The following is a 23,333-nucleotide window of genomic DNA, read 5'->3' as shown; positions in this document are numbered from 1 at the left end:
CTGTTCCTATGCTTACTAATGCCATTTCACAAGAGGTGACGTACCATGGAGACAGTATATAAAATAAAGGTTATTAATAACTATTGCACATAGACGCATTCAAACTCTTCAGCCTGAGCCAATGAAAACAGACTGTAAACTGTGATGTTTTTTTGCACCTGAATTTGATTATTCTAGGTTTTAAAAATTGAGATAAGTCTCAATCACTGGAGCTTATACAGTACCAGATCATTTTAAATACCTACTTTAATTTCTGCATCATTTGAGACTGGTGCTTGATGTGGTCCAGGAGGAAACCAAAGTGTTGTAAAATGCTCTCCAAAAACCAAGAAGTTGATAATCTAACCATCAAGTGCCTAAAACAACTTTAAAATGCCTTTCATCATCCTGATTAAAGGATTGCAATCTGTTTCAAAACTGGGCTCAGGATCAACAGATGAAAATCTGCCTTTGAGTAAGTCATCTCTGTAGGAAATGTATTTTATCAAGCCCAACATTTTTTTGAAAACTGAGTGTTATTCCAAGCTCTATTATTGCACTGCACAGTTTTGTTTTTTAATTCTAGGTTTTAAAATCAAATTCGATTTACATTTTTGTGCCTTAATATTACGATCCTTTTCCTGTATGTCCGTTAATGTTAATAGTTTTATTATACCATTTTCTTTTCTGTGCCATAATAAGTTTAAGTACCCAATCTTTTAAATGGTTACTGTAAAACAAAATACAATAAATAAAAAAGTTCCAACTTTTAGGTTTGTAATCCCTAATATTTAAGTTAGAGCTCTAAACTTCTTCCAAAGACCTATAAATATAGAGTTAATGAATACGTTGGAATTCAATCATTATCATTTAGTGCTAAGCAAAGGAAGGCTGCAAATCCTTCAGATAATTGTATTATTTGGAAATGAATTGAGCGATGAAATTGTAGAGTATTTGAGAAAGTGAATAAACAAAATATTTTTTCATATGCCACTTTCTTCTTATGTCCTGTATTCTATTAAAACTGAAGAGACGGAGTTTCATGTTTTGTAGACGTATACAGTATGTGTGGCATTGCACTATACAGTGTTTTTAACTTGTGTTTATAGGAAAACTGTTCTGGCTTGACATATTTCACGGTTAAGTAGGCTGTTCTGGGTTTGATTACATGACATGGTGACCTTTTCTAGGGTAAATACGTCATTACAGTTTTTGACATCTATAGCCCACCTACCCTTTCGTTCTGCATTTTGCAGAATGGCTCCACCAGCAGGTCATGCTTGACTGCTGTGTTTAAAATAGGACTGTCTGCATGAAGGGTGTCAACTCAGTAGTGAGGCATTCAAGCAAGCAACCAAAAGGAAATTTTTTCTCAAATCTTTTCTCTGGAATTTTGACAGTGTAGTGCAAATGTGGCAAAATAATTTAAAAAAGACATTGTGTGAGGAGATTTCAAATGAAAGCGCCCTTTTTGTTGCAAGTAGCTAATTAATCCATGGAACGCATTCAGCAATGTGTTGAAAGAAGCTGGGTTAGCAGCTTCAACAACATAGCTGGGTAGCTTATTCCAGACTCCCACAATTTTACGCAATTCTTTGTGTAAGAGGCTCAGTTCTTTTTGTCTGCCCCTGGAAAGTATCTTGTTGCTCTTTTTTTTGTAATGTACTGTAGTTATTAAAACTTAGTCTTAACGTCTCAAAGATATTTTACCAGTGCGTTGTACAATTTTTACCTAACAGCTCTTGATTTAAAACTGTATATGCTAACATATTGCTTGCCATGTTTTGTTGCTTTTCCACCGTGTGTAAAAGACTAAAATGATATGGCAAGATAGGCATCTTCAAAAGGATCTCTGTCAAGCTCAGGCTTTCCTATTACTCTTTCAAATGAAGTTTGTACTGTATGTTCTTCCTGTGTTTGTGTGGGTTTCTTCCAGGTGCTTGAGTTTCCTCCCACAGTCCAAAGACATGCTGGTAGGTTAATTGGCTTCAGGGAAAACTAGCCCTAGGATGAGTGTATGCATGTGTATGTCTGTGTCTACCCTGCAGTGGACTGGCGTCTTGTCCAGGTTGTTCTTTGCCTTGTACCCATTGCTTGTCAAGACAGGCTCCTGCTCCCCCATGACCCTGAATTGGAAGAAGGGGTTAGAAAATGGGTGGATGTATGTTTTTACTACCCCCATGCAATATATACATGCAATAAGTCTGCGCTTGACTGCATTTAATACCATCTTCCAAGTGTTTGCCCAGTCTTGAATTTGATCTAAATGATAAATTCCTTTACAGTTTTAAAAGTATTATATATATTATATATATATAATAATATATATATATTATTAACTGTACCAGCATTAAGATCACTGATATATAATTAGGAAGGGCAGTAGTGCTAATACTGACCTCTGTGGTTCTCTTTTAGTTATATCACACATATTTGGTCATTTGCTGTTTTTGTGTACTGTCTCTTTCCTCTCACTTCATAATCCAAATACATGTACTGTACTTTACCTTGAAGCCTTAAAATGAAAAGATATTAGCTCATGATCATAGGACGTGAAAGGTGTTACTGCCTTAAGTAAAGTCTATATAATGAAATTAACTGCTACTTTGATTTTAATTTTTCAGACAGGGTAATTGCGGCCTTTTTTTGAATAAGTAAGGCATGAAATTCAGTCACTTGGAAAAGGAATAAATCTTGAAAACTGAAAACTAGCTGCCGCCTGCATATGAATGATTTATATTTTAATTTAGCGGATTTTGTTTTTCACACTAGGAAATTATATCTCAATCTCCTACTGCCCTGGCCACCTACTTTAATTTTGGCATGAAAAGGATTGGAAATGTCAGTCTTGCTTCTTAAATGACAATGTCAGTTTGATCGGCCTGGTCTTAAACTGTGTGGGTGCAGCGATCTTAGCAGATTCAATGCACAGGTTAGGATAAAACATGTACAAGGTAATGAAGTAGCCTTCATTTTACAGTTAACAATAATAACTTGTTTTTATTAACTAAGTGATGGGGCTGTAGCTGGTTCTTAGTTTTAGCATTGAAAAGGAATAAAAGACAGTAGAAGCGTACATATTTAATTTTATTTGGTTGTTGGTGCCAGAACGACTCATTTACCTTTGATGAAAAAGTCTAGGTTTTAGTGTCATGAACTGTACATGGGTAAAGAATTTTTAATGAGAGCCTTTGGCTCTTAAGTGCTTAATTCCAGTTTGTCACAAAGCTCAGATTTTTTTTTCCTTTTTGTCTTATGAATGTGACAAAATATATATTGATTCATGCAGCTGTCACCATATAGACCAGATAACACTGTGTCTGGTGTTTTAATTAGTACAAGCATTTCTCAGATAAGGAGAGCAGTGTAGCATGTTACCTCTACAGTTCTCTTTTATTATGTAACATTGTGGCATATGGTGGCTGGCATAGAGGCAGTATTTTTGTAGATGGCTCAGTGGCCAGATTTATTTTGTTTGGTAAAACTGAAAGAGTGAAGTTTAGGGTTTTGTTACTTTATTGCTTTAAATACATTGACATGCGTATGCATTGTGCCTGTGTTTAATGCTCTATCATTGATAAAAGTCCTGTTATATGCAGACAAAAAGAACTCTTTAAAAAACTGATTTGTTTTTGGTTATAATGTCTAGTTATCTTTGCTGTTTTATGATTTGTGAATGTACAGTATTTAGTTATATAAAATACATAACACATTTCAAAGCAGGTTTTGTGAGGTTCATTCTCCTTATTACGTTGTAAATATTACAGCCATTGTTTTCTTAAAGGGATGGACCCATCACCAGCATTTATAGTTTTTTTGCTTGTGCAGTCATGACCTTATATATGCCAGAATATTGCAAGAAAACATTTGTTAGAAATAACAAAAAAATACTTTAATGAATTAACCTTAATGGGCCTGTCTATAGCATGGCAGGTCACAGGTTCAGTGCACTTTGCTTTGGAACAAACTAATTGGGAAGTATGTTCTTTTTTATGTAAATCTTGGAGTCTCAGTAAAATGTAGTGTCACAGTGAATTGAATATCAAAGTATTGTTTCCAAGACCTATTTCAATAGTAGCACAGCAGTCATCAGCACCAACAGAATAGATGGCTAATTAGCCAATTATAATCCTATAATTAAATGGATAGTCATGCCCTATAATGCAGAGTGGTCCCATAATTACTGTATTCTTGACTTTGAGAAAGGCCCTGCTTTGCTGGTATTCATAGTAATTTAGATTACAGTGATCCTTCAACTGAAGAACTGAGCAAAATGTTGTTCACATAAACACCACTAACATGTTCTAAATGAATGGATAACTCTACGAATCTATTTAATGTAATGGAATTCAGAATTACATATTGCAGAATTCAGTTAGAGCAGGTGAACATGCAATGTGTTGCCCAATTAGTTGTACAACACCGAGAAATGCACTTGTTGGCTTTGGAAAATGAATGAGGACAGCATGGTGGACCAGTGGTTAGCACTGCTGTCTTACAGTGTTGTGGGCCCTGAGTTCAATTCTGTACCCAAGTTGCTATCTGCGTGGAGATTGTATATTCTCCCCATGTTTGAATGGGGTACTTCCAAGTGCTATGTTTTTTACCCATAGTCCAGAACCTTACTGGTAGATTAATTGACTCTTGGGAAAATTATTAATGTCTATTTCTGCTCTATGATGGACTGCGCCCCCTCAAGGCTGTATCCTGCCTTGTGCCTATTGCTTGTTGGAATTGGCTCTGGCTCCCCTGCGACTCTGAATTGGATGAAGCAGTTAGAAAATGGATGGGTGAATGAATTGACCTTTTTTCTAAAACGTATTAAAAATATTGTCATGCTGTACGCAGTACTCTCCAAGATTCATTGATATTATCTAGAGTTATTGCAGAGACGTTGATTATAAGAAAAATGAATGCTTTATTATTGCTGCTCAATGAGAAAATAAGAAAGCATGTAAGCAAACATTGCTGCATAATGAAAAAATAGCTGAGCACATTAAAATGTATGAAGATGTACAGTATGAACAGTGCGTCCTCAGCCATTACCCTAGTTAAAACTGTATTTTTACAGTAGGTGGAATTGTTCACTTGTTGTACTGAAGAAGGATTATTGAAATTGTCATGATTTTTATAATTTCTGCTTCTTCAAATGGATTTGTAAGGAAGGAGGTGGGATTTCACAGATATCTATTATTCTGTAGATTTGATCTGTCAGTCAGTATTGAAGTGTATTATTTAATCTGTTTTTCCCCTTGAGACTAGTTCTCCCTTAACTTCTTTTTAGTTACATTCATAGATTTACTATATGTTACTATAGATTTACTATAAACTTAGGTTTCCTCCTTGTCATTAGAACATTTGGTATTTCAAAAAAAGTGTAGGTGATACTGAGGTGAGGAGAAGAATTTAACCATAGATGGGTCAAATTATCTTTTTGCTGGAAATTTGACAGCATGATATATTGTAGCAGGCCATTGGGATTTTGGAGGAATTCTATTTTTTATGTGATGGATCTAGATTTAGAATACCTGAATATAACATTATGAATTCCAAAGGAGATATTGTCAATTTTACCTTTGAATCTTGTGATGGATTTATCAATTAATGACGATTGTGTGATGGAATATTAATCTCAATTTATGCAATGCCTGTTACAGATGATCAAATGAAATAGAGGTAGACTGTTCCAAATTGGTGGGTTGAAAAAGGGGAGAAATTGTTGGAGATCTGAGTATTTTAACAAAAACATACAGCACTAATATTGTAAGATAAAACCATGCCTGTCAAATATGATTTTACACACACATTCATTTAGTAACATCTGCAATAGATCGTACTGTATAAATATATTTGCTTAGGCAGTACACTATAAGCAGAGCAAGACCTAATGGAAGTGGCAATGTAACAGAATTAAATTTGATTTGTTGACAGCCTGAAATGGGAAAGTAATGAAATTTTCAGTAAAGGATATTGAATATTTACAGCAAAGACTTCTGAGGGCACGCATGGGGAACTGTATGGAGTGATCGCAGGTTTAAAATTCTGTACAAGTCCTGGTTCACTGGGGTTATGTAGTGATCTAGCTGAACAACAGCCGAGCATGCTTGAGTTTGAATGCACTAAAGGTGGGTTTTTTTTTCATCTCGTTCGCCTTTTCTTTTTAATGTTTGTTAAACAGTCAGCCTGTACAGTATCATAGTAGCGTGCATAGGATAATAAAGCAAGCATCACTTGCTTGTCAGCGTTGCACAGGCAAGACATTTCATTTTGCGGTGCAGCAGTGTTCATTAAAAGCACCAGGAGCTTGGAAGGAAATGCAGGATAAAGAAACCATGTCTTCTGGTTCTTTGACAGGTAACTAGCCTTTATGGTCCTTTTTCTCCTTTTTTTTTTCTTAGACACTTGCAGTATTCCTGCAATACAGGGAATGTCATTCAAGGAGCCGGAACACATTGAATTGATAAAGGTGACTGTACAGTCTGGGGTGATTATGTTGTGTGCATGTGAGGGGAAAAATTCTGGTGCGGCAGGAGAGTTGAATTGTAAAAACAAAATCCAGACTCTGACCTACTTCTACTCTGTTTAGCACTTCCAGTCTTTTCTGGGACCTGCGCTGTCACTCCTGACAAGCAATGACAAGCATTTATTTATGAAGGCTCACTTATAAGGAAGAGCTGTCTTTGTCGGAAATGTAGGAAACATAAATGGATAAAAGACTTGTTACAGAACACCACTTCAAAGAGCATAAAAATCCACTGTGTTCCGTTTCTTGTTACTCATTGAAATTCCGGAGAATTAGTTCATTGGTTACCTGGGGCAGTACTATAAGCTTTTTCAGGAGACGGATATGTTACAATTGACGTATACTGTTTAAATAAAGGAGTAACTGTTGAATTGTATATCTGAGGTTACTTGGCCACTATGTACCCATTTTCATCATGCTGTGCGAGACCATTCTATTTTTCAGCAATTTGCCCATGTACCAGGAACATTATGTTGGATATAGAACTATAATTATTTTTGTGCTAAATTAAGTTAAAAAACTTTTCATATTTTTATTATCAGTTATATATATTGTTTGACCTATGGCCAGATTGGTCTGTGAATTACAGTTTTACAAATATATCACTATTAAAATTGCTAGTTTAACACTAATGTTTCACTTGTGAAACATAATTTACACCATAGTCTGTACTGTAAACCTTGACTCTATCATTGTTGACATTGTGGCAAAAATATTTCAGCAAATTAAATGCAAAAAACTGAAGTGACTTCATTACGCTTTCTATTAATATGGTAACATGCAGCTAAAGAGATACTTATTGTGCTTTTTGACTGGGATGTTGTTAACCTTTTGCATAATGATCAGAGAGGCTATCTGTTTTTCTCTTCCTCTCCCCAGCTCCCTAATGTAAACAAGTAGCCCTACTCAGGCAGTCTGACCTGATTTAGAACAGGATATAAATGAACCTCTAATATTATAAGTGTAAATTAAATTGTATTTAATGTGTTAAGCATAGATATCTAAGCATAGCTAATTTCTTCCAGTCTTACAAGTGTCTCTACAGAGTCCTTCTTTTTAGCCACTTTTAAAATATTTGAGGGATTATTGATTAAGATTAAAATACATTTTATTTGGTGATCATCTGTTAACTTTCCTCACTGGGATTGCATTGGCTGTGACTTTGAACAAGTTTTGACAGAATAAGTGCCAATAATGTCTACGACCACAGGCTTTTCAACATATACAGAATAGATTTCAAATGTCTCTCTTCTGCAAGTAGACCACTATTTCGATCTAAAAGAGCAATATAACTCTTATTCTTTTATTATTGTAATAAAAGAATAGAGGTTGATTACCTGAACTTCAATACAAACTAAAAAACAAATTGGTTGTAGGATTTGTACAGTTTTTAAAAAATGTGGAACAGAAGAGTATTGTAGTGTTTGGTGGCTTCACATTATTTTTTTCATTTACTGTGTTTTACTCATTTTCACATATTAATAACCCAAACATGTCTGTACTGGTGAGCTTTGTTTCAGACAAGTATCTTAGTCTTAAAGACAAAGCCACAAAATGGATCTCTGAAACTTTAGGACCAAGGACAGCTCTTCAGACTGTTTCTCCTTCAAAGATTATATCTATATACACCCTGACCTAAATACATTTTTGAATTTGGAAAACCTGTACAGCACTGCACTCTCTCTTCCAGATGTAACTAATAATTTTCAATTTAATCTCTTAATTACTTGGATTTTCTCCTACAAAACATTACCTTGACAAAGAAAGACCTCTTTTGTTGGTACTGTAGCTATGTCATTGCCTAATAATTATCACAACAATGTTAAAAATGTATTGAGATTTTTTATTACTGTATAGACCTCCATTGCTGCACACAAACTCTACAGTATGTCTGAGCTAACTGCTTCTGTTGGTTCAAATAATATAAACCATTCTTGCACAACATTGAACTTTCCAATTCTGAGTGTGTTTGATGCAGTTGTGCTGACTAAACAAATTGGCAGTATAACTGGCCTTCAGCTTGCACTACAGTGTATCCCAGCTCTGCCACAGCTTTGTCAGTCACTGTACATTTATGGTGTCCTGCACTGATCTCTGTGAAAGTGTCCCAGTAAGTCTAGTTTCTGGGTATTCCCCATGCCCAGTCCCTGGTTGTGTTTCAGGACATGATCAAAGTTCCATCGTATGAATGATATTAGTTGTCTCATATTGAGCATGCAAACTGCAATTCTGACTTGCAAGTGTGGCACCATAATCTTTTGTCCTCTCTGATCTACATACTAGATGGGTCCAGAATACACAGGCGTTCATTTTAAACCCAAACTCGTAATTCCTTATACCTTATCTAAATACCATTTAATGTGCGTTAAATTATTTTGGAAAACATACAGGCAGTTTCTATCTGTTTACATGCATTCCACAATGATTAATAAAATATTAAATATTTTGTTAGAAATGTATTTTCTAACACAGTCTTACAAAGCTATGATGGCATTGAAACTATTTTTAAATGTTTTAAGCGTGGTGCTTCCTTCTGGCACAGCAATGGTGATTATCATTTCCCTTGAAACGTGCATCAGCCTGAGTCGACTCTGTGACCCTTCTATGCAGACAGGAGGTGCTTTTGCTGATATCATGCTGCCTGCATCTGACATAACAGAAAATTAGTTTTAAATTTCTGAAATGTAAATTAAGCAAACAGCACTTGAGATAGAGCTCTGACCTGTAGTGCCTTTCAGTATGCAAGTTTTTCATGCCTGTAATCTTAAAGATATGTCTGGAATTGAATGCAGATTTCTTTACCGTGGCTTTTGAAATATCAACAAGGAGGGAGGATTTTAATAAGCTTATTTCTAATGAAATCTACCCTGCATAAGTAAGCTAACGACAGAAGCTATATTTAAATTAGTCCATTTCTGCACCATATCAATAAAGAAATCACAAATTAATATGAACTACTGCAGCTTATACCTGTATTCATAACCTATGTGAACTCTTAAGAAAAGTTAATTTAGCGAAGAAAATAAGTGTACCTCACGAGTTTTCAAATCTTATGAACTCATGTGTAATAATGAAAACATCAATACATCAATAAAAATACGCTTATGCATAGACAATGCTTTAATTTATTTGTTCCACATAATAAAAAGGTGCTGGTAATTTAACCTTCTGATGTTGTTTAGTCGTCTGGGAGTATCACAAAGACTCAGAAAGTTAATTGGAACTTCTGGAAGTCACTTTGATTGCCTCTGGGTATTTAAGGAAGCTGAGCACAAAAGCAAAGCACTCAGTACCACACACGGTAATCAAGGGGAAAGTCATTGAAATGACTGAAAATCTAAGGTACAAGGTTATTGAGTCCAGTGATGGCAATAAAAAAAACAAGACATCCTGCTTTCAACAGCAGTGCCAAGCCTCAGAATGTTCAAGACCCAACTTGCACACAAGGTCAACTGTTGGTTACAATAAGTGAATTTGAACTGAGTGAATATCATCCCTTCAGTGGAGAAAATGGATTTATTTTACATGGCATACTCCGGTCTTGCTTAGAACTGAGGAGCAGACAGAATGTGCTCTACTGTAATGTTTACCATACCATTATATTTAAGCCAACAACTGGTGCATTCTGTTCGATTTCTCAAGCTTGGTCACAAATGGACATAGCATTAGCAGATAAATACAGCCCATGAATAAAACTCAATAACCCAATGGTTGAGAGCATTTAAATCCGTTGTCTTTGTCGATTAGCAGGGCATTTATGGTTAAAAAAAAGAAGATGAAGAAGGTCCTGCAGTAGAAAAGAGGGGGACATTTTTTTCTAGTCAAAGTACCTTGTGAGAAGTTTAAAAATATATTAAATGTGTTTTTTTTTAAGGTTCACAAGTGGTTTTGGGGAATAGATAGATTAGAACATCAGACATTTAGAAATATGTGACAGTGTTGTATTTAAGCATACAATATTGAAAGAACTAAGTGTTTAGCTTATTATTTGGTTCTATGATACAATTGTAAACGTTAACTTAGGATTTTCAAGCCAAATCAGCTTACAATTCATTGAGGCTATGAATAAGTTTATAGGCTACTTTCTTTACGTAAGCAGTTTACTGCAGTAACTTTTATATGCAGCGTACTATTATTGTCACCATTTTGCTTAGAAATTTCCTTCATAACACCATTCATTTATTGTAAAGTCACTTTTTACAATCGGCAAGTTTCTGTGTATGTATTTTCTTGCCTATATGGTGTACTTCAGACACAGTGGAGTGGAAAAATAACATGACATTGAGCCGAAACTGTTTGCCTGAGGCAGTGTCCATGACGTGTGACCTTTTGAATCTTTTTTTTTAGCAGTGAATTTATAGGGACTGATTAACCCTTAAGTGTTTTCCATTGTATAGCGGCACTACAGGAAATCCATTCTGCTCAGCTGTAACCTTTTCAGATTCTTCAGGCTAAACTTATTTTTCATGCAGCACAGTGGGAAGAAGAATACATAGTACCAACATGTGCTTGTTTTTCCGACGATCCACAATCTCTTTATCAACACAAAGTGTATTTGAAACTGTATGGCAGAGTGAATTTTATAGCTTTCACAAACACTTACAGCATTTTTGCATTTTCTGATGACAATCTAATGCAGTTTGCTGAATCCTTAACACCCACCCGTTACTGTAGCCATGTAGTCATAAAGGCTGTGAAACGCATGAATGACAAAACAGCTTAAAAAACTGCGCCTGCAACATGCATCTACTGTTTTGCCAACAGCTGCAAAAATGAGTAAATGTATATTTGCCCCAGAAAAAAAAAAATGAATGGGACCGGCCTCAGGCAGACATTGTTCTGCAGTAAGCAGCTTGTAACCAATTAAAATTACTACACCTAGCTTAATAGAACCACCCATATTATTAGGTATAAACCTAGCTCATATGCACTCATGTAACAGCCTTTTAAGCATTTTAGGAACTAAAACTTAACTGTGCTTTATTATATAGACAGTTTTACTGCAAACTGATCTTATTACCCAGAAAAGATTAATGTAATTAAATTACCGATATTCATGTCCCATTTGATAGTAAAAATAGTGTTTTTCAAGGAATGAAGCTATTTTAGCTTTAAAATGTATTCTTGGCAATTCTAAGGCTTCGGTTAGCTGGCTAGATGGGGACAATTTGCCCATGCCAGTTACCCTGAAAGGCATGTCTTAGGACTGAGGGTGAAAATGTATGTTAACTTGAGAAGAACATGCAAACACCTACAAAAAAAGTCTGTAATCAAACCAGAACCAAAGAACTGCAAGACCGCAGTGCTAACACCCACTACATTACTGCAATGCTTTGCAACTTGCAATGGTGGTACTTTATTAAAATCTTCTTTTCATTAAGTATAATTAAAGTAGGCATTTCTTATCATTAAAACACTTATTTCAATCTGGGCTTCTGAGCTTTCCACGGATTGATGCACCGACAACACTTTTGTAACGAAATTGCTGTTGGTTTGTTGTGGTGAGGTGGTAGCATTGCAGAAAGCATGTAGTTGTTCTCTGAAGCATGTGAAAATGTTACCTTATCTTTCTTGGCAGCTTTTGAATGCCTGTTGAAAAAATCGGAGCCTGTAAATTACATATTCTTGTTTTAACCTTTTAAGAAAACTGAAAAATAACATGCCTGTTGAAATGCTGTTGAGGTTAACCACTTTTCACCTATGACAGTTGTGGGGCTCATTTAAATCAAATAGACAACTTGTTCAGTTCTCTGCCAAATGATACCCATTTTTAGTGTTAGACGCTGTTGAAGGAAGACACTTTTTTAACATGGATGAACACATTTTAGCTTGAAATGTGTATCTTCCTGGAACTCTCCCAGTACTACAAGGTAAAATATACAGTATTTGGAACTTCTAAAAACTGAGGAATCTCAGTATATTACACTGTCTCTTACTGTATATGTGTTTTTTCTGCTTTATTTTGATGTTATTTTGTAGGTTTTTAAAAAGTATTTTTACTATTTAATTTATAAAAACTTTTTTATATTTCATTAACTCTTTTAATGTGTTTTATATAATAAGAAATGCAATTCATTTAGTAAATCAAGGGCCCTAATCTTTCACTTATACTTAGTTTGATTTCTTTACCAGAAAAGTAATTCTATATGAAAACAGGGAACATATTTTAATTGTGCAGCAGCACAAACAGCAGGGCATTTAATCTTTCAAAGTCCTTCTACCACTTTAATGTTTAACAATCTTCAGTACATGATCTCCAGTGGTCACAAAATCAATGAAATGATTATTCTTTTAGAAGTATTTTGTTCTTTGGGGGTAATTTAAATCTGCAATCAATTTTGCCAGATTCTTAACTTCTAAAGTAATATGACTTAAAAGGCAGGACAGATTTCCTTCTTTTTTTCACAGTGCTGGCTGAAATAAAAACAAAATCTTTGCTTTCTTTTTCTTTGGTGAGCGATGTAGAAATTGTATATAAAACCCCGGATATAAATATAGAATAAACTTTCCCTCTACATATGGCCAGCAGGTGATGAGGAGAGGTACCGTACGCTGTCACCCGAGCAAAGCAAGGATATATATTGATATATTGTAGTTTTTCACTCTCCCCCAGAACCTTGCACTATACCACTGTCCCCTGACCGTCTCCCTGGTAGCACCCAAGAGGGGCCCATGGCTTTCTCCTTCTTTTCAATATATACTGTGTGCCAAACTACAAAGTCTGTATTTCCCCTCTGTTATGTACAGGCTCTATAGTCTGTGGTGGATGTTATGTTAGACTCTTTGCGAAGCAGTAAGAGCTGAAGGAGACAGGAGGCGGAGTACGGGAAGACACACAGGGGTTTAATGGTGCAGTAAAGTAACACTAAAAGTCTGTTGGACGGTGAACGGGGACACAAAGAATGGCATCCAAACCCGAGCGGGTCCAAAGGCAGGTCAGGGCACAGTCTATGAGTTCATCGACAATTAGCCAGCCAGCAGCCATATCACCCTGCAAGTCACAACTGGCAACCCACTGAAGCTCAGCAGGTGTGAGCCTGTTCAGTACCTGGATGGGAGAGCTCCAGGGAAAAACTAAGGTTGCTGCTGGAACAGGTGTTAGTGACGGGGACACTATAATGTAAACAGGCGCCGTCCTTCGGATGAGACGTAAAACCGAGGTCCTGACTCTCTGTGATCATTAAAAATCCCAGGGTGTTTCTCGAAAAGAGTAGGGGTGTAACCCCAGCGTCCTGGCCAAATTTCCCATTGACCTTTACCACTCATGGCCTCCTAATAATCCCCATCTATGAATTTGCTACATTACTCTGCTCTCCTCCCCACTAATAGCTAATGTGTGGTTCTGGCGCACTATAGCTGCCGTTGCATCATCCAGGTGGGTGCTGCACGTTGGTGGTGGTGGAGGGGAGTCCCCATTACCTGTAAAGCGCTTTGAGTGGAGTGTCCAAAAAAGCACAATATAAGTGTAAGCAGTTATTAATTAATCCATCCTCTGACGCGACAAGTTTAAAATCCCCGGGCTCAGAAAAAGGGAGGTGTCGGGGATGAGGCCTATGCCCTCGGGAGATGGACATACAGTAGGGTATCCTGGTGCTCGGGGGGTCTTATGACTTCTGTACCCTAATGCTGACCCTGGAGCCCTGGAGGAGCTAAGAATAAAGAAGGGGAGACACTACAAGGCACACCTGGAACACATAAACGATCACAAAGAACGTTTGCCAGGAGTAAAATGGAATGCCCTCTAGGGGAGGGATGTCAGCCGTAACACCCTGTTTCTCTATCTGTAGTCCCTCTCTCTCTCCTGATCTCTCTCCAGTAACCTGAAGGGCAGTAAACCCCTTGGATACCTGCCTCCTGCCTCATCTGTATCACTGTCCGCCGCTGAACCGGGTTTGAGGCCGATTCACCAAAATGTTTAATGTAAAGGACCAAGTAAAGATTTATTCCATGCTGAAAAGAGAAGAAACAGAGCGTTTCTGCTCTGGAGCCTTCTTCGGGTGGATACCATGACATGAGGCAATGCATTCATTTTTAAGTAATTTGTAAACTTGCTCATTATCAGGAGGAAAGTGTGGATTATAATTATATATACAGTGTATCAACAAGTTTAACAAGTTTATTATAACAAAAATTCCTTACATTTACTGTATATAGCACTTTTCTGGACATTCCACTTACAGCACTTTACAGGTAATGAGGACTCTCTTCTACCACCCCAATGTGTGCAGCCCCCACCTGGATTATGTGATGGCAGCCAAAGTGTGCCAGTTATGCTCACCACACATCAGCTATCAGTGTGGAGGAGAACAGAGCGATGAAGCCAATTCAAAGATTGTAGTTTCAAATATAATGCTGTATAACCTACTTTTTATTTTTAAAGAGAACATGATGCTTGACATGGAGTGTCATCATAAATTCATAAGAAATAAACTGTGCTGTACATTTTACTATAAATATACTGGGTGCCTGTATAAGCTATCTGTCAACAACCTTTGAAAATCCATTTTTTGAGTCACTATCGCTTGCCAGCTTGGAAAGAAAATAATTCTGTTCTTTATTACCCATAAATAAAAACAGAATAATTGATCTTTTTTACAGTATATCATATTCCTAGTCCTTCTGTTTCAGTATTGATTTCCTTTGGCTTTGGAAAACTACAAAAGATTTGTCTAGACAAGAAGAAAACAAATAAAGTAGTCTCAGACCTTTTCACTAAACCTCAGAATGTTTTTAAATGTGGGAAAGCAGGCAAAACCAGTTACATATCATTTCAGTGATAACCCTTCTTTCCTTTAACCGATACATTATTGTCTGTATTCTGGTAAAAAAGCTATAGAAATATCTTAATTTAATCCATGCGAACGTTTATGTTTAGAAATACATAACCCTTGTTATATTCGTGTGTCAGTATGAATAATGAACATTTTAACTAGCTTTTCAAGTAGTCATCTACAGCCCTACTGCAGCAGTTGTCTTTTCTATTTTTAGAAATTCTTTTAAAGAATTAAAATAAAAGAATTAAAAAAATCGTGTATAGAAGTATGTACAAGCAGCAGCAAATAAACACTCATGCACAGATAAGAGTAAAAGTATTAAATAACCATTTGCCTCTTTGAATTTTAATAGCATGCATAGATAATTATATGAAGCAGTGAAGTGAAGAAATTTATTGAACTAAAGGAGGAAGATACTCCTGTCAAAGGGCAGCTCCTACAGTATCTCATACAGTACATGCGATGCTAGGCATTTATATGTAAATATGCTAGAGAAAGCTAATGTGTAAGAATACGACCCTGATTTAAATGCATTTGGGTTGCTTTTATTGTTCTAAGTGCAATCTAAATAACCACCTTGTGTGTTTGCTTGGCTACCAGTCCTTATTACCTGCTTATGTACGAAACGATGACACAGGAAATTGAATCCTGATGTTATGGGGTATAATGTATGATGCTGTAAATGGGAACTATCAGCCTTTTTTATTTTACAGTTTGTAGAAGCAAGATATTTAATAAACACCGTAACCTGAAATACTCCTTTTTATAAGGCCACAGTCATTAAAGAAGTCCATTAATTAAGGTAACAAGCAGGGCAGAGAGAAAATTACTCTGTGGTGTAATACAGGAAATGAAATTTTCCAAGCATTATATTAGCTCAGTTACTTGACTTTAACTGTACATGCGTGAGCTACTCAAACTCTGGTGAAAATCTGGGAAAATGTCAACTGTCAGGTTATGGATTGTCAGCAGTCTCTGTACAGTGATGCATTAGGGCAGAGCACTGCTATGGAAAGAGCCATTTTAATAAGGCAACATCATATTTACTGTGAAGTGTGTTTAAATGTAGAAACTGTATTTTTTCTGTGAGACTATTTTTGAAAATAAATGTGTTCCTTTAAACAGTTAATAAATAAAAAAAAAGAATACAGGGGCTGTATTTAAACACATAAGTCATAATTAAACATTTTACCACAGAGTGACTTAAACCTGGTTTGATCCTGAAGCAGTTTCTACTTGCAGTTTACATTATGATCTTTCCTCTGTGAATCACTCTGTGTTTGTTTTCAGAACTTCTAATAATATAGAAATGATTGGGAAATAGAAATAAAAGAGTAAGTAAAGTCAATAACTCAAAACAAAACTTTATTTTATTGGAAAAAATATAAGAACTTTGAAATTTATAAGAAATCTATAAGAAATTTGACTCAAATTTCAGATATAAATTACCCCACAAAGGTACGGAGGTAAATCAGGTTGAGAGACATAGAGTAGATACATGAAAGTAGTGAAATAGAAGCAAAGTGGGGTAATAATAACACTTCCTTACACTTATATAGCGCTGTTCTGGATTCTCCACTAAAAGTGCTTTACAGGTAATGGGGATGCCCTCCACCACCACCAATGTGCAGCCCCCACCTGAATGATGCGACGGCAGCCATAGTGCACCAGTACTCTCACCACACACCAGTTATCGGTAGGGAGGAGAACAGTGCAATGAAGCTAATTCATAGATAAGGATTATTAGGGGGCCATGATTGGTAAAGGCCAATGGGAAATTTGACCGAGGTACCACCTCGACTCTTTTCAAGAAACTCCCTGGGATTTTTAATGGCCACAGAGAGTCAGGACCTCGGTTTTAAGTCTCATCTGAAGGACGGTGGCATTTTACAGTACAGTGTCCCTATCACTATACTGGGGCATAAGGACTCACACTGCAGGGAGAGTGCCCCCTACTGGCCTCACTAACACCTCTTCCAGCAGCAACCTGTTTTTCCAAGGAGGTCTCCCATCCAGGTACTGACCAGGCTCACACTGCTGAGCTTGATTGGGCTGCCAGTTGTGAGTTTCAGGGTGTCATGGCTGCTGCTGGGAGTTAATGCTGGTAGGAGCTACTGCATTTATTTACAATGGCTGAAGGAGGCTGGAGGTGAACCAGTTCCTCTACCTTGGAATTTTAAAATTGTTTAAAGTGTGAATGGATATGTTGCAGTGAGGAATATTTTGGCACATCCGAGCAAGATTGACAATATCTTTTAGTGATGCTTTGCTTGAGTAAAGCCAAAAAAGATATGCATGAAAAACATGTAGCAAAATAAAATTGAACATAAACCCGACCAACTGTTCTGGAGCTACAACTGCAGAAGGCCCTTGTCAGCTTCAGAGTCCTTAATGGTGGCTTCATTTTCTCTAGGTTTCTATGTTCTGCTCTTTGCTTTCAGCTGAAAGTGTGTCACATTATGAACTGTTACACGTAGTTACAGAGTATGTTTCAAGTTGTTGAATGATGTTGTGTATTTCTCATGAAGGAATTATGAATTATCAAAGGCTGTTCAAGTAAAGTTTTACCCTTTACTCTAATTGGAGAAAACATGCAATGTCTGTAATCCATTTTCAGTGAGTTGGAGGCATAGACTGTTTCCAGCTGAACAGATTGAGACGCATTGCCAACAGTGTGCTGAAGGCCACAGTGTCAGACTGAAATATTATCTTAAGGGGAGTCTAGAGGTATTATTTCAGCTAGAAGCTTAAGGGTAACACACATTTGTGAGTGCAGAACTTTTTTTCTGTTTGTATTTACAGACTGAGTACAGTTTAACTCAGTTAAAGTTAAACCCCCAAAAAATAAAACCATCTTATTTACAGAAATTGTATATACAGAAATGTTGTTCCTAGAAGATCAATTAGTGGCAACGGGTTTACAATATCTCTTATACAGTACTTCAGAAAGGCTATCAACAATAAATATACAATAAAAAATCAATCAAGAGCAAAAGTCAGTGACTTGTGTGATCTGTCTGTGAATGTGAAATATATTCACCAGTATTCAGTGCACAGTGCTTTCTGTCAAGTGCTACAGTGGTGTGACAAAGTAAGTACACCCCATGAAAAGGTTTGTCTACATTTTTACATTTTTGGACGAAAGGATATTTGATCAGCATTTCAACAATGCTGATAGATAAAGGTGATATGATTTTAAAACATAACATTAAAAAATCACATTTTGCACTCATTTGTACTATTTAAATCAACAGAAATGCAATTTCCAAGCAATTTGTAGTCAATCACTTCGCTGTCTGAAAGATCATCTACAAAAGCAGAAAATTTCACTCCACTGGCAATCTATCCAGGCCAGGTAATCTCAACAAATTTAGCCCAAGAGCTGACCGAAAGATGCTGCAGGAAGTCTTAAAGAATCCCAGGATAACATCAAGGGATTTACAGGCAAGTGTTGCCTCAGTCAATGACAAAGTGCATGAGTCAACCATCCGAAGGAGACTGCACAACTTTGCCCTACAAGCGGGATCTGGAAGGAAGCCTCTGCTCTCAAAAAAGTGCCAGACAACACCTAGGTGAAGATCAGGACAATTGGAACCATGTGCTCTGGGTGGATGAGATCAAGGTAGAGCTGTTTGGTCACAATGCCAGACTGCCTTTGACCAGAAGAACCTCATGCCAACTGTAAAGCATGGTGGTGGCAGCATTATGGTTTGGGGCTGCTTGTCTGCCTCAGGGTCTGGGCAGCTTGCTATCATAGAGTCAACCATGCATTCCACGGTGTACCAGAGAGTATTTGAGGAGAATGTGAGTCCATCTGTCAAAAAGCTGAAGCTGAACCATAAGTGGGCCTTGCAGTAGTCAATGAACCAAAACACTCAAGCAAATCCACAAAAAAATGTCTCAAAAAGAAGAAATGGAGGCTTATGGAATGGCCAAGTCAAAGCCCAGATCTTAACCCTTAAATGCTTGGGGGGGACTTGGGGAAGGAGTTCTATAGGGAGGAGTGGGCACAAATGTCTTTTTCACAAAAGTCAATGTACTGTAGGAGACTGAAAGACAATTACAAGAAACGCCTAGAAGTGATTTCTGGCAAAGAGGGCAACACCAGTTATTGAAGCTAGGGGGTGTACTTATTTTTTCCACAGCAGAGAATTGCATTTCTGACTTTTTTTGTTGAATACATTATTGCAATGAATAATTTTCATTGTTACTTGTTAAATTAGATCACCTTTATCTATCAATATTGATAAAATGAAGATCAAATAACCAGACATGCAAATATGTTGAAAAACACACACCTTTTCATGGGGGTGTACTGACCTTTTCACAGCATTGTACAGTATATACAACTTCTAAGCCCAAATGAAAGATGTCTCTCACTGAGATGGGCAGCATAGCTGAGGAGGTATTGAGGATGAATAAGACAAGTAAACACTTGGACTCTCATTGAAAATGATGGTTCTTAGTGCATCAATGGCTACTGTGTAAGTGCTGTTTAAGTTACTGTATCTGAAGTCTTTAAAGATATGACTCATTTCCTATCTACGGGAGCAGCAGGTCTTTAACAAAAACAGATGGTGAGTGTGAAGAGAAATAATCAGGAGAGTTTAGCACTCTTGCTGTTTTAAATACGAATAAACCTGGAGTTTTGAATATGCATAGACTCTTGGAGATCTGCATGATGATTCTAAGGTATTAAAATTTACTGCGTCTTTGGTTGTCATGGGCAACCTGCTGAGAAATTACATCTTTTCTGACTTGATTGTGTAGACTTTCTTTTTCAGATAATTTTCAGTGTTTTATTTGTCACTTCATGTTGAAGACATTTTCTTTAAGATTCCATTTATATAAAGGTCTGTTGTCTGTACTGTATATAGATCAAGTGATAAGACTCCTACAGTTCCTAAAATGAAGTTTTTAAAAGAAAGAACTGTAACATTGAAGCAGGTTAATGCTCTGACCAGGAGTCTTTTTAAGTAGGCGGTAGCTTAATTGAGCAGGTAAAGGTTTATTCCATGCTGAGAGAAAAGTGACACAGTCAGTGGAGCCTTCTTCGGGTAGTTTAATTGATGTTACTTTAAAAAGAGGTTTCATTTGGAACAACCTTAACTAAAAAGAAATCAATGGAGCACTAAAATCTACTGCTCTGAAACTTGTTTGTGATGCAGGGAGCATTTTTAGTCATTTTTATTTTTAGATTAATAGATGCTGATTTTTTTCAGTTATGGATAGAGGAAATGCTGCCTCCAAAAACACTATCCACTAAATGATCCCCTTAAATTTACTTCACAAAATGTACTTGACCTCTCGTAGACGGACACTTAAGCAGATGCAGTAGGTTCTAGTCCTCTGTCTTGGACTGTCTTGGGTATGACTGGCACACATTTGTACGTCTGTTTTGGGATGTGCAGAGGTTAAGTTCTGGGGACTATTTGTCTAAAAAGGGACATTGTTCTGTGAGCACAGCTAGTACTCATGCTGGCTGATGACTGTAACCTGGGCCTCTCACAGTGGCAGAAACGGGTCAGTTTGGATGGTCTCACTGCTGCTGTATTGGTCTTCGTGTTTGTGTGTGTGTGGAGGGGGGGGCTTTGTGTTCCTTTTTGAGTTATTGCTGGATCCTCGACTGATACATGGTGCTACTGAGCCTAGTTGCATGGGGGCTGTAGCTGTCTGACTTTTTATAGAACAAACCCCCCAGGTTTCTATTTTATAAAGAAACCTGGATGGATTGTATGGGGGTGGGGAATCATTTAGTTTTGTTTTGTGCCATATTTTAGCGTGATTGTGTGATAGAGGGCATGCCTTCATCAAAACAGCTCCTGCGAGGTCTTTCACAATACATATAGAAACATGCATATTTTTACAGATCATACACTTTCCCCCTCAAATAAAAATGACTTTTTTGTACATATACAGTACTCCTCTTTATTGTTACATTTACTTCGTTGTTATGTTTAATTGCTTTTTGCATGTTGTCTTTTTGTTCTTTACTTTGATTTGATTATTTCCAATGTATTATCTGCTGTTGTTGTGGATCTACAGTGATTCCCATTGCTGTGTTTCTGTCTCCTGTCCATTTCAGTTTGTTGTGACAGCAGGGTGACAAACCCTGCTTCATCAGATGGAGTCTTTCTTGTCCGTCAAGGGGAGCTAATTTTGGTGGAGCCTAGTGTATTTAATCTGGCACTCCTGTTGAAGCAGTCAGTCTTTGTTTAGGACTGATTGAACATACAACCTAACCTAAGCTATGAACCAGCACACAGAAAAGGTTTTATTAAAGACTTATTTAGAATTTGGCAGTATTGAATTATCTGCAAAGATGGAACACATTCTGTTTCTAACTCTTTCTTTTATAAATATTTTTTGCACTATAGGGACCACCTCTAAATGCACAGTTTTAGGAACTAAAAATGCATTTATCAAAGAGGATTCTTAATGTTGTTGATGTTGCATGTTTTAGTGATAACCAGACAACTAAATTGGCTTGCTTTTATTTGATAGAAGAAAAGTCATTTTCAGAACATGTTTTGAATCCAAAGCCATTGTGTTTGTTTTCTTTATGAGCTGATCCCCAGGCTGTGAAACCTTTTTTTCAAATGTGCTGTGCACTGCTTTGTTTATACGTGGATTAAAGGCATGTCATCTGCAGGCTTTATGATGAGACAACAACCTAGGTCTTTAAAAAAAGAGGTCCTTAAATCAAGATTGGTTAAAGTAGATACTGGAGGTAGTCATTTTAAAAGAAGTCACTGCAGCTGTTCTAACCTTAAGATCTGCTTTCAGCATTAAGAAGCAGTAAGTATCAGCAGTAAACCAACCCATCTACTCTATAACAGTTTAGGGTTTTTAACATTGTCTTAAGGGTCACAAAATGCTATTAAAAATGTTGGGCTTGTCCCGGCTTATGTCTGCGGGGTGAGGTAGCGACCAAGTGACAGGAGACCTGAATCACCTGGAGGCAGTTACTATCTCGTCTGCTTCAGGTGATTCAGGGATACATAAGGGATGCTCTGACTTTCCTGAGGGATGTGATTCAGAGTTTGGATTCTTGAGCCTCCCAGGTCTCAAGCTTGTTCCATTTTTTATTTTAAAAGACTACCATGTTTTGTATTTTTCCTGGCTTGACTCTTGATTGCTCCACCGACCACGTCTCCTGTGTGCGATCTGGATCAGTCTCCCGGCTTTGTGGACCCTCTCCAGTCGCCCAACTTTGTGAACCTCTTGCCTGTTTTGGATTTCTCTCTTTGGATCTTTCCTGGTGCCTTCGGTGATCTCCACCACAGCGGCATGCCTGCGCCTCTGCGACTGTGTCCGGGCTGCGTGGCTGCATCTCTGAGTTCTTGTCTTCCAGCCTGGCTGCCTGCCTGTGGTTTTTTCTTTGAACCCCTGCCTGCCTGCGGTCCTGCACCTCTGCCTGTGCACAGCAGTGCACTGTGGCTCACCAAGCAACAGGATTGTTGCAAGATAATTTTGCAATGGCTAATTCCTAAAAAAAACATTCTACTTAAGCACTTAAATTATGCAAAGGAATGAGGGGAAAACTATTCTTATCCTCTTTTAAAAAATGGCCATTTATGTTTTGGTTATGAATTCTTGCAATTTGTAATTGGCGGTTGTTTTAGGATGTTCAGTACCTGTTGATCAATGGCTGCTGTACTGCTCAAGAAAGAAGATGTGCATTTTCCTCTCCAATACACTCACCTGCTAAGCCATTCATCATTTGACACATTTCAAACTCCATAGTGCCCAACAGGTGAGTAAACAGAACTGGAAGAGAGATTTGTTTCACAATGATGTCACTGCTACATGTGGCGCCTGGCAAGTCACTGACAGAACTCTACCATTATACACTACTTTTGTGACAATCCTGTGTCACAACTGGCTGTTGACGTGACCTGGCTGGAACTTGTGGTGCAAATAAGAGATACATAAAGACATGTGTACAAGAGCCTTTCCTGGTTGAGCCACTTGGGAACCTGTGTTCTTGTCCATCTTTAAACACCTGTGCATTTAACATTTGTGGATTTGCTTAGTCCTGATTTAGTTTGGACGCT

The 23,333-nt window shown here is 37.3% G+C and overlaps 1 protein-coding gene across 5 annotated transcripts in view; it reads left to right on the top strand.

Annotated features, from left to right (window-relative positions):
• LOC102689900 (disabled homolog 2-interacting protein) overlaps positions 1 to 23,333 on the top strand; it is a 365,385-nt gene that overhangs the window by 36,244 nt on the left and 305,808 nt on the right. The window contains exon 1 of one of the 5 annotated variants that reach the window (XM_069183584.1): positions 6,297 to 6,333. The exons of the other annotated variants lie outside the window; for them this stretch is intronic. Within the exon in view, the coding sequence (XP_069039685.1) occupies positions 6,312 to 6,333 (22 nt within the window). The 5' untranslated portion in view covers positions 6,297 to 6,311. Of the gene's footprint in view, positions 1 to 6,296; positions 6,334 to 23,333 lie in introns of those variants that run through there. 5 annotated transcript variants of the gene reach the window in all.

Source organism: Lepisosteus oculatus, chromosome 24, assembly GCF_040954835.1.
Source record: "Lepisosteus oculatus isolate fLepOcu1 chromosome 24, fLepOcu1.hap2, whole genome shotgun sequence".
In the NCBI taxonomy this organism is placed as follows: Eukaryota; Metazoa; Chordata; class Actinopteri; order Semionotiformes; family Lepisosteidae; genus Lepisosteus; species Lepisosteus oculatus.
The sequence above is the reverse complement of the archived record's forward strand: the minus strand, read 5'-3'. Positions and strand labels throughout refer to the sequence as shown.